Source organism: Botrytis porri (genome assembly GCF_014898465.1).
Source record: "Botrytis porri strain MUCL 3234 chromosome Unknown BPOR_004, whole genome shotgun sequence".
Taxonomy (NCBI): Eukaryota; Fungi; Ascomycota; class Leotiomycetes; order Helotiales; family Sclerotiniaceae; genus Botrytis; species Botrytis porri.
This window is the reverse complement of record NW_024066078.1, coordinates 756,453-770,129: the sequence shown is the minus strand read 5'-3', so window position 1 is coordinate 770,129 and position 13,677 is coordinate 756,453. Positions and strand designations below refer to the sequence as shown.

The 13,677-nt window shown below is 44.6% G+C and overlaps 5 protein-coding genes across 5 annotated transcripts; 1 reads left to right on the top strand and 4 right to left on the bottom strand.

Annotated features, from left to right (window-relative positions):
- Window positions 1-13: 13 nt before the first annotated feature.
- On the bottom strand, window positions 14-2,324 carry EAF01_003215 (uncharacterized protein; the record flags this gene model as incomplete). Its single annotated transcript, XM_038911469.1, has 2 exons — window positions 14-441; window positions 491-2,324. 2 exons carry the CDS (start codon window positions 2,322-2,324, stop codon window positions 14-16), a joined length of 2,262 nt encoding a protein of 753 aa, XP_038772704.1.
- Window positions 2,325-3,441: 1,117 nt separating this feature from the next.
- EAF01_003214 (uncharacterized protein) lies at window positions 3,442-5,358 on the bottom strand (the record flags this gene model as incomplete). Its single annotated transcript, XM_038911468.1, has 4 exons — window positions 3,442-3,588; window positions 3,650-3,723; window positions 3,787-4,946; window positions 4,997-5,358. 4 exons carry the CDS (start codon window positions 5,356-5,358, stop codon window positions 3,442-3,444), a joined length of 1,743 nt encoding a protein of 580 aa, XP_038772703.1.
- Window positions 5,359-8,457: 3,099 nt separating this feature from the next.
- On the bottom strand, window positions 8,458-8,763 carry EAF01_003213 (uncharacterized protein; the record flags this gene model as incomplete). The annotated part of the gene is made up of 1 exon (XM_038911467.1): window positions 8,458-8,763. The coding sequence occupies one exon, from the start codon at window positions 8,761-8,763 to the stop codon at window positions 8,458-8,460; it is 306 nt and encodes a 101-aa protein (XP_038772702.1).
- A 74-nt stretch (window positions 8,764-8,837) lies between these two features.
- EAF01_003212 (uncharacterized protein) lies at window positions 8,838-9,362 on the bottom strand (the record flags this gene model as incomplete). Its single annotated transcript, XM_038911466.1, has 1 exon — window positions 8,838-9,362. The coding sequence occupies one exon, from the start codon at window positions 9,360-9,362 to the stop codon at window positions 8,838-8,840; it is 525 nt and encodes a 174-aa protein (XP_038772701.1).
- A 192-nt stretch (window positions 9,363-9,554) lies between these two features.
- Window positions 9,555-13,477, top strand: EAF01_003211 (uncharacterized protein). The gene is made up of 4 exons (XM_038911465.1): window positions 9,555-10,097; window positions 10,223-10,347; window positions 10,436-10,611; window positions 10,741-13,477. Exons 1-4 carry the CDS (start codon window positions 9,968-9,970, stop codon window positions 13,181-13,183), a joined length of 2,874 nt encoding a protein of 957 aa, XP_038772700.1. The 5' UTR covers window positions 9,555-9,967; the 3' UTR covers window positions 13,184-13,477.
- Window positions 13,478-13,677: the final 200 nt, after the last annotated feature.

Below are 13,677 nucleotides of genomic sequence, written 5' to 3'. Positions count from 1 at the left end.
GTAAGTTCTATCCCTAGGCCTGAGTTCCGTTGGTCCCATTCTTATGGGTCAAATCAGAAATCCAGCCTTTAAAGTCATCTAGTTCTCCCTTGAACCATGCCCACCAATTTTTCTCATCATCTGTCTTACTACTCTCGTCTCCTACTACTGGCCTGTCCACACTTGGATCTTCTAAGTCTTCTGGCGAATCTACACCCACCATTTGTGGAGGGACTACATTGGGATCTGCTGCAGAGCTAGCTTCAATCGGTGATATAGATAGAGTTCCGTTTGTTTGAGGCTCTAGCTTTGAAGGACTTGGCTCAGGATCAGCAGGTTCGGGAGGAGATGTATCAAGTGAGTGAAGCCCAACAGGCTTGAGTGGAAGACGTAATGTGCCGTTATTGGGATTAGGTGTAAGTCCCAGAGAGTCACAAATTATATTATACACTTCGATATTTTCTGAGTCATATTAGTTAAGTTTAGCTGGGAAAGACCGCTGCAAACTTACGAAAAGGCTCAACGCGACTATTCGGCTCATGTGGGAAAGCAGGGCCTCTAGCGATAAAAATAGCTCTCATGAGCGGATGCTCATGATCATAGCCATGCAGTCCTCGAGGGTGATAGGCAATTCCTTTTGCTTTTCCTTCAACTACATCAAATTCGTCCTTCGTGACAATCGCCCAACCAGTCTTTGGAACAATCCATAAAGGTGCAATTCGCTTATTTTTGGAGAAATGATAACGTTCAGGCATATTAACGTCTCGTAGATAAACCTCAAAATTGGGATTGATAGCGGCCTCTGCAACCAAAGTATCATAAAGACCTTGAAGGTGTGAGAGATCTTTTGGCCGAAGTCCATATAAAGGCCAGCCATCAGTGTGTTCGATTAGACTGGTGTCAATGATATCTTCTAGTTGAATAAGACGGTTGGTGTCTGTAGTAGCCATTCCATGATCTGAAACAATGACAACGTTGACAATTTTTGTTAAATTTCTTGCCTCAAGTCCTTGGAACAATTGATCAAGCATAGTGTCAACCTCTGTTATAGTCACCCTGATTTCAGTACTATTTGGCCCGTAAAGATGACCATGCTGATCAACATTGGGCACGTATGCTGCAATTAGTTGAGGTCTCATATCAGCCAAAGCTGCTTTACTATCTTCTCGGCCAGGCTTATCCAAAAGCTCAAGGACTCGGCTGACTTTGTTGAGAAGCAGTTCTTGTCCGTTGTACTTATCCAAGTATGCAGGCTCCACATCCATGATTTGCGCTTCACTTCCTGGCCACATGTGAATGGCGGTTCTGATTCCTTGATTTTCAGCAGTGACCCATAAAGGCTCACCGCCCCACCATTTCTGGTGCATCGCTTCAGATTTGGTATAGTAGAATTCTTCTTGTAATTTCTCGTCCCAAAATGTATTTCCCACAACGCCGTGTGATTCTGGGTAGAGACCAGTAACCAATGTATAATGATTTGGAAAGGTGACAGAAGGGAAACTGGGATTCATATAGACAGGCGAAATCCCCTCTTCGACGAAAGTATTCAATCTAGGTGTGATGCCCCGTTTCAAGAAATCGGCTCGAAATCCGTCCAAGCTTATCAAGATCGTCGTTGGCGCAAACAGAGCTGTGCCATTGCTCTGGAAAATTTGATGTTCTTTCGTGAAACGTGCTTTCTTCGACAGCTTCCATGCCACTAACAACAGCGCCGTGAATCCTAATGCTATCAGAAGATATATAGCACACCAAGCCCACTTTGCATTTTTTCGTTGTGCCACCTGGTCCCGTACATTTAGCAAGCCACGTCTGTCGGCATCGTCGCTCTCGTCAGTTTCGCTGCTTGACCCTGTCGCACTACCTTCCTTTATGCGCCCCCCTTCCATCTCGAACATCAACTGTCCATCTTCGCCATAACTTGCATCTTCCATCAATTTCTCCCTCTTCTTCTGCCGTCTGTTTCTCCTTTGGCGTCGTTTTTCTTCCACTTCGGTTTCATCGTCTTGATTCGAGGAACTTTCGTTGCCAGTTCCAGGTAATAGAACATGGCTCTTACTCCATAAACCTCTCAGTCCCGAGCTTATTCCTTCCAATGCGCTTCCTCTTCTCCCGCGCTTCAAATTTCTTTCTAAAAGCTCGTCTCTTTCTTCTTCCTCCTCTAACACGCCCCGATCGTATTTCCTAATATCTGCGGATGTACGCGCCCCCTGAACTATTTTATCATCATCACTGTCTTCGTCTTGGTCGCTGTGCTCTGAATGTATAGACGGAGCATCCTCGTCGTAATTCGAAGGAGATAATAGGGAAGCGTTTCCAGCGGCAGACTTCCGAACGTTGGATAACATCGTGCCTAGGATTTGCTGCTCATATAGAACTATGATTGCATGCCTTTCATTTCATAATTCGTTGAGAACACACCTCCAAAGGCTCTAGAGGGCGGCAACAGTTCAATGGCTTTAGGGGTTTGAGAGCTTCGAATTGACAGGGAGAGCCTGGCATGGCCATTCTTCAATCGAGGCCTGAGAATTAAGGCACATTGGTGACATCTTTTCTCTGGATTTCTGCCTTGTGCTACCTTGAGTTACCTTGATCATTGCATGGAAACCTTCTACCTCAACGCTTATGTGAATGAGTAATTAAGTTGATTCCAGTCAACTGTGGACTGTGGGATGTGGGGGAGATAGTGTGAGTATCCTGGTGCTTGGAAACGATGAGGGAGGGGCAGGTGGAAGAAGTAGTACATCCTCCAAGTCTGGTGGAACTGCAAAATATCTATCATCGGATTTTTCAAATATTGAGATCTACAATATTTGCTCCAAGTGGGGGTGTCTGCATACAATACGTTCTGCTCAGGTTGCTCAACATTATCTTCATTCTCGTCATTTCCTCTTCGTATTTCCATCCTTTTCATATTGTCCTATCATTTTTGAATTATTTGCATGTTTCTTCTGAGACCAAGTGGTAAGATTTATACCTTCGATTTACAAAAGCGTGATGACAACCTGTGTCATTTCTGCGCGAATTCATCGGCAAATTGAGGGGTTCTATCATGATGAGGGATTTTATATCCCATCTGCATAGCAAAAATCGCGCAAGCTTTGCTTACGGATCGCCGCTGTAGGTGACTGCTATTTATTTCACGGTGGGAGAAGGAGAGTATATCTTCCTTCTCATTCCATCCTCGCCATCTGAATGCATACATTGTTCAAATCTCCATCAGAAAGTTCTCCCTCGATAAGATTTTCTTATACCTCAAACCTCCGAACCCAGCCAACGCAGAACAACTGACATGGAGCCAGTCTCCTGTATGGTATTTGGAATTGGTGTCTTCGTCACTATGGTTGTTTTGCAATTCATGCAAGAAAAAAACATTTAGTTATTGGTTAAGATATCGATGTACATGCACCATTCCTAGTGTCTCAACAGATCTCGATACTGATATGCTTGCAGACCCAGGAGCTTTCACTGGGTTACCGCAGAAGTTCCAAGAGCCCGATCCCCTCCTAATTCAGCGTTCTTTTTGAAGGGACTTGGCTTGATCTTTCCATCATCTGAACTATCTTCAACGCCTTCCATAATTTCTTCCGGGTCTCTACCCATCATATGATGCTAGGATTACCAGTGTTAGCCTTCGTGGCTGGAATGTTAGTGTGGGATGTATGTAACTTACCTCGACATTGATCACAGGTCCTTTGAACCATTTATGTGCTGACACGAACCACCAGATCATTACTATACTCATCGCTGAATCTATCATTAGCCGCCGAAGATGGATATAAAAGAGTACCAAGATCCAAGAGTACTTACGTCCGAAATAAACAACCACGGTCCAGTTCATCAAAGAGGCAGTGAGATCATTGCCTTTATACGCTGGAAAGCAGAGAATTGGCATCATAACAAGGATAAAAGAAGAGGCGGCCATTCCAATCGGCTTGCTGAATTTGCCAAGATGCCATGGTCCACGTCGAAATCTATCGCCGACGAAGAATACGCGAATAAAGATAGGGATGGTGAAGGCAACATAGGCTGCGATGGCACCAACAGAGAAGATGGCGCCAATGGCTACGCTTCCGCCAAATATCAACAACAGGAGAAGGCAGCCAATGACAGCATTGAACCACACGGCATTGACTGGAGTGTAAGTAGACTTGTTAATTCTCTTGATCCACCAAGAACATGGAAAGCAATCGTCTCGGGCATAGGCGAAAGTTACTCGAGAAGCGGCCACCATACATCCTTGACCCATAAAAAATCCGCACATAATAGTCAGGGCAAGGATAGCGAGCGCGATCTTTTGTGGCATCACTTGAATGAGATACGATGCCCATGGTTGTCCAAGTGGGGAATCAATGACCGCGGTGATATCGATGACAGTGTAAGCAACAACAAGTTGCAAGGCCCATCCCATAAGGCCTCCAATTCCACTGGTCAGAACGATGGCGCGTGGGGCTGCGATACTGGCATTACTACACTCCTCCGAGAGATGGAACGGGGCATCATATCCCGACATCGTCCAAATAATGGCGATAAACGACATGAGGACTGCGACTCCATCTGGCCAATCGGTACCATTCTGGATAGACCAGACCTCCTTCGAAGGAAAGAATTTTGGCGTTGTGGCAGTCCCGGTGACCGACGTTGGAATCATAATGATTACTACCAACAAAGCTATCATGTTCAACGTCGATCCAAACGAATTGAACTTCGCAATCCATAATGTTGGCATACTCGATATAACGCCATGGATGATCATGATTAATACGGTCAATAAGAACGTCTGGTAATTTGTTGGCTCGTACTCGGGGTGAGTGATTGATGCGGCAGCTAGAATCATGGCAGCGAGCGCATAGTCCACACTGGGTGCTCCTGTGATCTGGACCATCCAATTCGACCATCCAGTTATCCAAGCAGCAAATGGACCCCATCCTGGAGGAGCGAGTACTGCTGCAGCATAATATAATCCACCACTTGAAATATTTAGCGCTTGCGTTCTTGAACAATATCGAGGAACACTTACCTAGTCGGCATACTTGAACACAACTCTGCCATTCCCATAGCAACACACTGGATGAAGAACCAACTCACCAACCACCCCCAAACCATTCCTCCAGTACCCGCATATCCCATTCCATAATACAACGTACTTGCGAAACTTGGCAATAATCCAAGCACGGCAAAAGAAACGCAAAAAGTTGTCCATAAGGAGAATTCTCGCTTGAATTCTTGTTTGTAACCCAGAGCCGTCAGTGCAGCTTCATCCGCACTCAAGCCTTCAAGATTTGGATTATCTCCAACCGGCAACGCTGTCGTGACAGAAGGACGACTTATCAAGTCATTATGAGCCGATACATTGCTCTTCGACTGTGTCAAAGTAGCCATCTTCGATGTGAGGATGATTGTTGTAGGTTTGGAGAAGATATCGCGGACGTAGCATATCTATGTAGTATAGAGGTTTATCAATTTCCCGCAAGGCATGACAGAAATCCATTTGAAGCACGTTTGCTCACAGGGCGGAAGGGGTCGTACAGCAGCTATCAGATCTTATACTTGATCAGGAAGGTTTAGCCTGAACCCCTGCTATCAAGAGGTGGCTTCGGGAATCGGGTGAACTTCTTTCGGTGGCTTAATTTTCAATTTCTTTATCTTGGTATAAATTCTACTTTATCTTTTTATATATCTTTCCTCTACTTTGGTAGTTAGTTTGTTCATTGTTTTCGTGTATGTATACACAAGTACATTGTTGGATATTTCTTAGGACCTTCTTGAATTTATCTGAAATGATCATCAACCTAGAACAACAAAACATAAGTCATGTAAGAAACATCATGTATTGTAACAATACAAGGCCAATGGTAAAACTGCCCGCATCTACTAGATATGAAAAGATAGACCAGAAATTTGCTTATCTTTTTATCTTACACCAATTAATCTTCCTTGTCATCCTTATCGCGCACCGTGAAGCATGCGACATCGAGGTTTCTTTTCCCGTGCATTCCATATACCCTTGCCAAGATATGGTGACAATAACTCATTGCAAGTTATTATATCACTGCTACCCATAATGTTTCTACATCACCTGCTGGAGAACCTCCAAATCCGGTAAACTTACGCAAAGTATATAAAGAAACATCACTCCCGAGCCAGACCCAGTTTCAATATCATAGCCAATGCTAACTCCATTTCCCACGAAAATGTGGGGAAAGATAACCACCCTCTTTTTACGTAACCCTTCCCTATCAAATCTCGATATCGAGCCGTTAAATTGACCAACATTTATCCTCAGCGAGCCCTCGTCTTTCAGATACACTTATGCCAAAATGAAACAGAATGTCAGCTTTGGACCCTGCACGCGAAGATGGCAAAAGCGTAATTTGTGGAGATTCGTTGGTATTGGTAACGATCTGGCCGATATAATCCCTGTAATCTTTCTATCTGATATCGATACTTCGATGACTTGGTAATGCGCGACGGGAGACTTCTAGTTAAGTAAGAATATGAAGAACGACGGCGAGGATGGTGTTGCATATCTGTATCTTTTCTATTTGTATCTGAATATGGAACAAATGTACCGGTATCTATCTCGTCTCCAACAAGAAAACCATTTGCTCAGAGTTCAACTGTTCAAGACCACGCTCACTCCCAGTACTCCAATTTTGCGACCACATATCTCTCTCCCTCCCTAGATCAGCCACGAAAGATTAGAACGTCTTCGTGCTCTCATCCCGCCTTTTCCCATCATCTTTTTAGACTGTCGCGAAGCAACAAATCTATCTTTTCTACTTCCCCCCAAGCGCAGGCCACAACTCTCAACTCCAACGTGACATTCCAACACTAGAATTAGAATAACATCATAACTGTGCTGAACTTATTAATGCGCATCGAATCTCCCAATGTAATTATATGTCACATCCAAATATGTGACTTTACTCCTCTCTCGTCGCATAGAGAGCGAGTACGACGGGGTTGGTTGCGAAGCTTAGGCTTCATACTCGAGGATGTTTGGGGTATCATGTCGAGTTTACATTGTCAGCGTTATATTGAATAAGTAGTAGTACAGAGCGACGGAACGTTTGAGCTCTTCAGTTCTTGTATCAATTCGTAGATATCTGGCATGGAAAGGTAAGTCGGTTGGTGGATCTCTTCTTGTCTTCCTCGCTTGTCGAGATGGACAGAGAATAGATACTGAGTAAAACTCACCTTCATTGAATCAAATCACCAGCAAGAACCTGGTTCATTCACCCGAAGAGTGCTTTGAATGTGTCACTTTGATTGGCTGACTTCTGATAGAAAGAATTTGTTGCACATCTCAACTCTTATCATTTTAAGTTTGCCTTGCTCTCTCGTAATGAAATTCAATATGAAACCGAAACTGAAACTTAGATGTGCAACAAAAGTCTCTTTGAATGCTTTTATCACGTGTCGATAGGTAGAGGTTTGGAATGTTGGATGAGAGGGTAGGAAACAAGATGATGTTGATTCAAGTAGAACATGCAAGATAAATGAACAAGGAGAATGAAGGGAAAGGATCTTGATGTTCCCTTAGTAAAATCACCTCTACTAGTGGCAACTACAACCTTCTCCGTAGACAATGCACCAGCTAATACAAAATGCAACAAAAGGGGGTTACAGCCAATAGAACACCTCAAGCGGCTCCAAAATAGCAACACGTTGCATGGGTGCATAGAAAGTATGACCAAAAACTCATTTCAAAGTTGTCTCAATGAGACTGTGGAAACGAATTCAGTGTTTGAAGTGCTTGATTGAGGGATTCAATAGATTCTTAGTGCTTGAAGAACCTAAGAGCTCTCCGGTATATCGACTGGATCGCTTACAATACCCATTACATAGGAGCAATCCATCCATATTTTGAAAAATTGGTATGCCCAAAAACAAATCCTCGGTCTCCACAAAAATATTCACTTCACTTCCGCTCCATCAAAACCACAAAAGCTTAAGAGCGCGACGCTCTCTAACCCCAATGAGCCATTATCACACATGTTATGCTTTCGATAATTCATATGCCTGACAATGACACTGTCCCATCGAAGCCCTCACAATTCTAAGTAGAAAGGCGGACACCATTCTCAAGAGTGCTGAATTCTACTGCTGCGTCATCGAGGCGTGTGATGCTTATATTTTTGATGGGGGTTTGAGGTTATACAGTAAGGCGAATCGAGAGAAAAGAATAGGCTAGTTACTTATATCCAGTGTGATGGAAGACATCCACGAGATATTCGTCGCTGGCGAGCCAACCCTGAAAACGACCTCCCGCTCCTGGATATGACGAGGCCAATAATGAAGCAACTCTCACTTCAATATGGCTATGCATGATTGATATGATCGATCGCATCAAGGATATGGGTTTCGAACAGTGCTCTTAGCAGATGGTATCACAAACTTGCCCACCTTTAGGTTTTCCGAGTATCAATTCAACTAGGCGCAAGTACTAAGCTATGGCATATTGTCATTTGCCCAATATCATGTATCCATAACCATTACTAGAACACTGACAAGCAATCCAACGTAAAGACCCTTTAGAAGTCCAATGTGGATAGCAGCACGCACTTTCTCCGGTGCGTTCTTGTGTGTCCCTTCTGGAAGTATCACGTTGAATATGAGACTTGCATGATCCTCGTGAAACTTGCAAAAGCATTGTTTGACGTTGAAGGAGTTGGAGAAGATTGACCATTTAGGATAGAAATTGGGCGTGGTATTATTGATGGAGTTTTGCACCTGAGCTCGTGGGAAGCAAATTACTCCATTCAAACCACCACATTCGTCCATTTCAAGGGTACCTAACCTCAGGATATCGGCAAAACGCGTGTGCTATTTCCATATCAAACGCGTAATGTGGCTGGTCAACCATTAGATACCGGAATATGCCCTGCTGTAGCAACCTTCAATATTTCTTCCTCTAGTCCCTCAACCAGCAACACCTCAACGCCCGCTTCTTCCAATCTTCTCCTCCCTTCGTTTTCGCCCACAAATTTCTCAGGCTCTTTCACACCGACCACTACCGTGCGAATTCCTTTTCCAGCCTCACCCAACTTCAGGATTCTGTCTAGACAACTCACATTCCCGCTCAGTCTCTTTGAACATGGTTCCATTGTAGTATATAATATCGTATTTTCCGGCAAAACTTCCGCAAGCCGTTCTTCAGGTATATTGTGAGCTTGGGAGAGCTTTATGAAGCAACATTGTTCTGCGTGTGTATTGCCAGGACACTCCAATGTGTAGCCTGTTGCGATCACAGTATCTGTTGAAGCATTGAGAAGTACTGCACCAACACAGAAATTGGTAGGTTTGGGTGGAGATAGTCGGGCAAGGTCAAGAGCTTGACGGAGGTAGGTAATATGATCTGCGGTTTTCTCTCCTGTTTCCATTATTAACTTATGTTTTGCAACGTTATAGCTTTTTGTGTTGAGTCAAAGATCCACAATGTATCGACGTCTGTTCTTTTAATTCTGCCATTCCAGATCGACACCGCTTTCTTAGGCATCTCGATCACTAGCCTCATTCCTTAAAAAAGAACGCCGCTGAACCCTGAAACCCCAAGGTGTCAAGCGCCTAGATGAGTTTGCGTTAAAACCTATTTGATCGTTGGGCCATCTATGATTACCTACGTCAAGAAAGCGAATAGTAAGGCCAGAAGCCAATAGGATTTCTTTGGTACCTTTTGTCTAAATCCCCAATGATCCCTCGACGACTTTCTGTAGTCCTTCAATATTTTAGATTGAATCCAAATCAATATAACTTGTCCATAAAACCATAAAGCTTTCACCCCCAAACACTCATTGTGTGCTCGTGCTCGAACACCTGTTTCCATCGCGACAAGCCTAACTTTCTGGATAAACCCCCTCGGAAGAGAGTGGGATCTCAGCAGTCGGGCAAACAAGAGAAAGTGACCACGCATACAAATCCGCACCGCCTTATCTAATCTACTTACACAAGATTTCAAAATCACTGGATTCATGGACTTGGAGGCAATATGTCTGACCCAGAATTGCCGAGTATCAAGGTGACAGATGAACATTTGACGGGCAGCAGGGAGCAACAACAAATTGTTGGGTCACCAACGACCGAAGGAGGAAGACCACGCTCTGCAACTTCATCCGAAGGTAGGTCGGCCATCTCGCATGTTATGAGCTTCATGTTTCGTTATAGAATACTTTGATGAGGTTGTCCCGACTTTGAGGGGTTTATTGCTTCTCAAATGCAATGTGCTGATAAGTTTTATTTCCAGACAACGGGCATTCCACATCTCCAAGGAAGTCTGCGATAAAAGTCATTCGAAATGGAGTTGCCAAAGAGAACGGAAGTGACACAGCATCTGCACGAACCTCTACTGCTATTGACCCTTTATCACATGTATGCGACCCTGGATATTCTCATTTGATCACTCTATACGCATAACCACATTAGCTCGAAAGGCACACATTTGCTGACGGACGTATAGCACATTCTAAAGCGTACGAATACCGAGAACACAATACCCCAAAAACTTCGAAATGCTTCTGTCTCAGGAAGCGTTCTTCCAGAGGTCCCAGAGCCAGGGAGTCCTGGCACAGGTTCTCCTGGTAGGCAATTGACCCCGGAGATTCGCAGCGAAAGTAACCTGGCAAAAGACAAGAAGTAAGTCAATATTTGGCACGATCGGATGTGTAGAGATCTATTTGCGAATTTGCTCACCATGCCCTCGTGGCTACTTATATTGGCGAGAGTTGGCTCTGGGTTATCTATCTGAAAGCTAATCAATCGCAGGAAAGGAGTCTCATTCTTGAATCGTTTCAATTTACTAGGGGGGAAGAAGAATGAAGAGCCAGAGATGGATGATGATGAATCAGAATTGGGCGATCCACGCACTGAGGGCATGAATGCCCATGTATTTTCCTCATCGATAGGGGCAAACGGTTATATTCCGAGGCACAAGGAGCCCCCACGATATATCAAAGTTCGAGCTCATCACAAGAAGACTACGGAGTTCAATCGCATGTTTCTTGCCCAGGAATTGAGCGGCACGAAATTTCCGTCCAAGAACGAGAACGTACAAACTCCGACAAATTCGGAACACCCTAACAAGTTGTCGAAACCACCAAGGTCAAACGGTGCAGTCTGGGCAGCTGAGTTTAGTAAAGATGGAAAATATTTTGCCGCGGCAGGGAAGGATCGGGTGGTTCGAATCTGGGCAGTGATATCGACCGCAGAGGAGCGGCGAGCGCATGAATTTGATGAGGACGGCGAAAAATTGAGCGCACCTGTTTTTAAATCCAAGCCGGTACAGGAATTCGAAGGCCATACTCTGGATGTCCTGGATCTTAGTTGGAGCAAGAACAATTTTCTGCTATCTTCTTCGATGGACAAGACCGTTAGATTGTGGCATATAAGCAGACCGGAGTGTCTGTGCACCTTTAACCACAAGGACTTTGTTACATCGATAGCCTTTCACCCCCGAGACGATCGCTTCTTCTTGGCTGGGTCACTAGATTCAATTCTTCGGCTTTGGAGTATTCCCGACAAAAGTGTAGCCTTTTGGAATCAATTGCCAGGTCTTATAACGGCGGTAGCTTTCAGCCCAGATGGTAAGACCGCTATAGCTGGTGTTCTCAGTGGGATCTGCTTGTTCTACGAGACTGAGGGCTTAAAGTACCATACTCAAATTCATGTCCGATCATCACGGGGGAAAAACGCAAAGGGAAGCAAAATCACTGGTATCCGCACGATTGTTTATCCTCCCAATGACCCAGCAGGCGAAACGAAAGTTTTGATTACTTCAAATGATTCTCGAGTTCGTATGTACAACCTTCGGGATAAAGCTTTAGAGATGAAGTTCAGAAGTCACGAAAATGCCTACAGTCAAATCACTGCCCAATTCAGTGATGATGCAAAATATGTTGTATGTGGCAGTGAAGATCACAAAGCTTACATCTGGTCTCTTGGAGTCACCGATAATGAGAGCAAGGACAAAAGGCCATGCGAATTCTTTGAGGCTCATTCTGAGGTTGTCACAGTGGCTGTGATGGCCCCGATGAAGTCTAGAATACTTCTCAGTGGTTCCGGAGATCCCCTCTACGATTTATGCAACCCGCCACCCGTAACACTACTTAGTAGAGAAGAATCGATTCTTCCCTCGATATCTCGTGCAACCAGTGAGGCAGAGAATCGCGATTCTGCTGCTCTTTCCGTTGAAGATACTCAAGAACCTCAAGTCAAAAAGCCTGAACAGTCATCTGCATACCTTGCTAGATCCAATCACAATGATGGCAATATCATTGTTACCGCGGATTATCTTGGTCGCATTAAGGTCTTTCGACAAGATTGCGCTTACCAGAAAAGACGTAATGACCAATGGGAAACTTCATCTCAATTTTCCAAAAAGATGCTCGCTCGAAGCAGCAGCATTATGACACGTCAAAGTGGTGGTTCCCAGTCTCGCCGGACCTCAATCTCCCAGAGTTCTATTTCAGGACCACTTACACAGTGTGACAATCACATCCTTGACTGGCGCAAGTCAATTTCCAATGATAGGCCTAAGACCTCCAGTTCTCACACCAAACCTCCTCCCTTTGGCAGTCGCAGTGACCGTAGCACATCACCTGGTAAATTCACGCGCGCTCCTTACTCGCCATCTTCCCCAGCAAATCTTGCAAGCGCAACTCGTCAACTGCAATACGGCACTGTTGTACCCACAACTACAACAACGATAAGTGGTGGTCATCGGCCACCTTCCATTGCTACAAGTAGCCCTCCTCAATCAATCTTCAAAGCTCAATCGCACCAGGCTCTCCCAAGTCAACCGCCCACTCCGTCCTTCACACTCAAGCCTGCATCGCCTCCTCCTAACGGAGATATCAATCCTAGTGTCTGTAAAATAGATCCTGCCGGAAGATCTTACCAATTTTGGAACCCAGCAAACTGGAAAAACAACTCGAATGCGGATCAAAATGGGAACAAGTTTGGTCCAGAGCTTCTTCGACCAGGCACGTCATCTCGTGGGAACAGCATTAACTCTAGATTAAGCAGTGATGCAAATCCTGATCTAGCAGATGAGGATCAAGAGGTGGAAGGAGAAGCTAGTGATGGCAGTGATCAGATGCTTGCATGTGGAAAGTGTGGGGGGAAGGACTTCAGGGCTAAGAAGATTGGGGTGGGTGTGAGCAGAGCTCAAAAGTTGGTGTGTACAAAGTGTGGGACAGTTGGCGGGTGACCTAAGAATCGAGTTTCGGATATGGCACGCAATTGAACAAGAGAAGGGGGCAGCAATCACGCAAGGAAGAGAAAATGAAACGAATATAGAACATTGGAAGTGAGAATATGCCCGCAGGCGTTGGATTAAAAGCTGGTTGGGTTTACTGGGTTGTAAAGCGAGCAATTGGTTTTAAAGCGTTTTGAGCATAGCATAGCATAGCATTTGGTGTTGGATTCGGTATTTGGATACCTTTGGTATATCTTTATTCAGCGTAGATCAGGTAGAAAGTGCAAACATGAATACTTTCATTCCGATCATCTAGATCTCTTTCTTATACACTCATCTTTACTGTCCAAAACACTTTTTTGAACGCCTGGCTTATCTAATCGGATGAAACCACAAAACCGAAGACCGTAAAAACAGGAGGCCGGGCCGATTATTGGCCATAGTTCATCCCTTGTCCGTCCACTCCCAAGTATGTCACTCTCCCTCGTCTTCATACAAGAATTTCT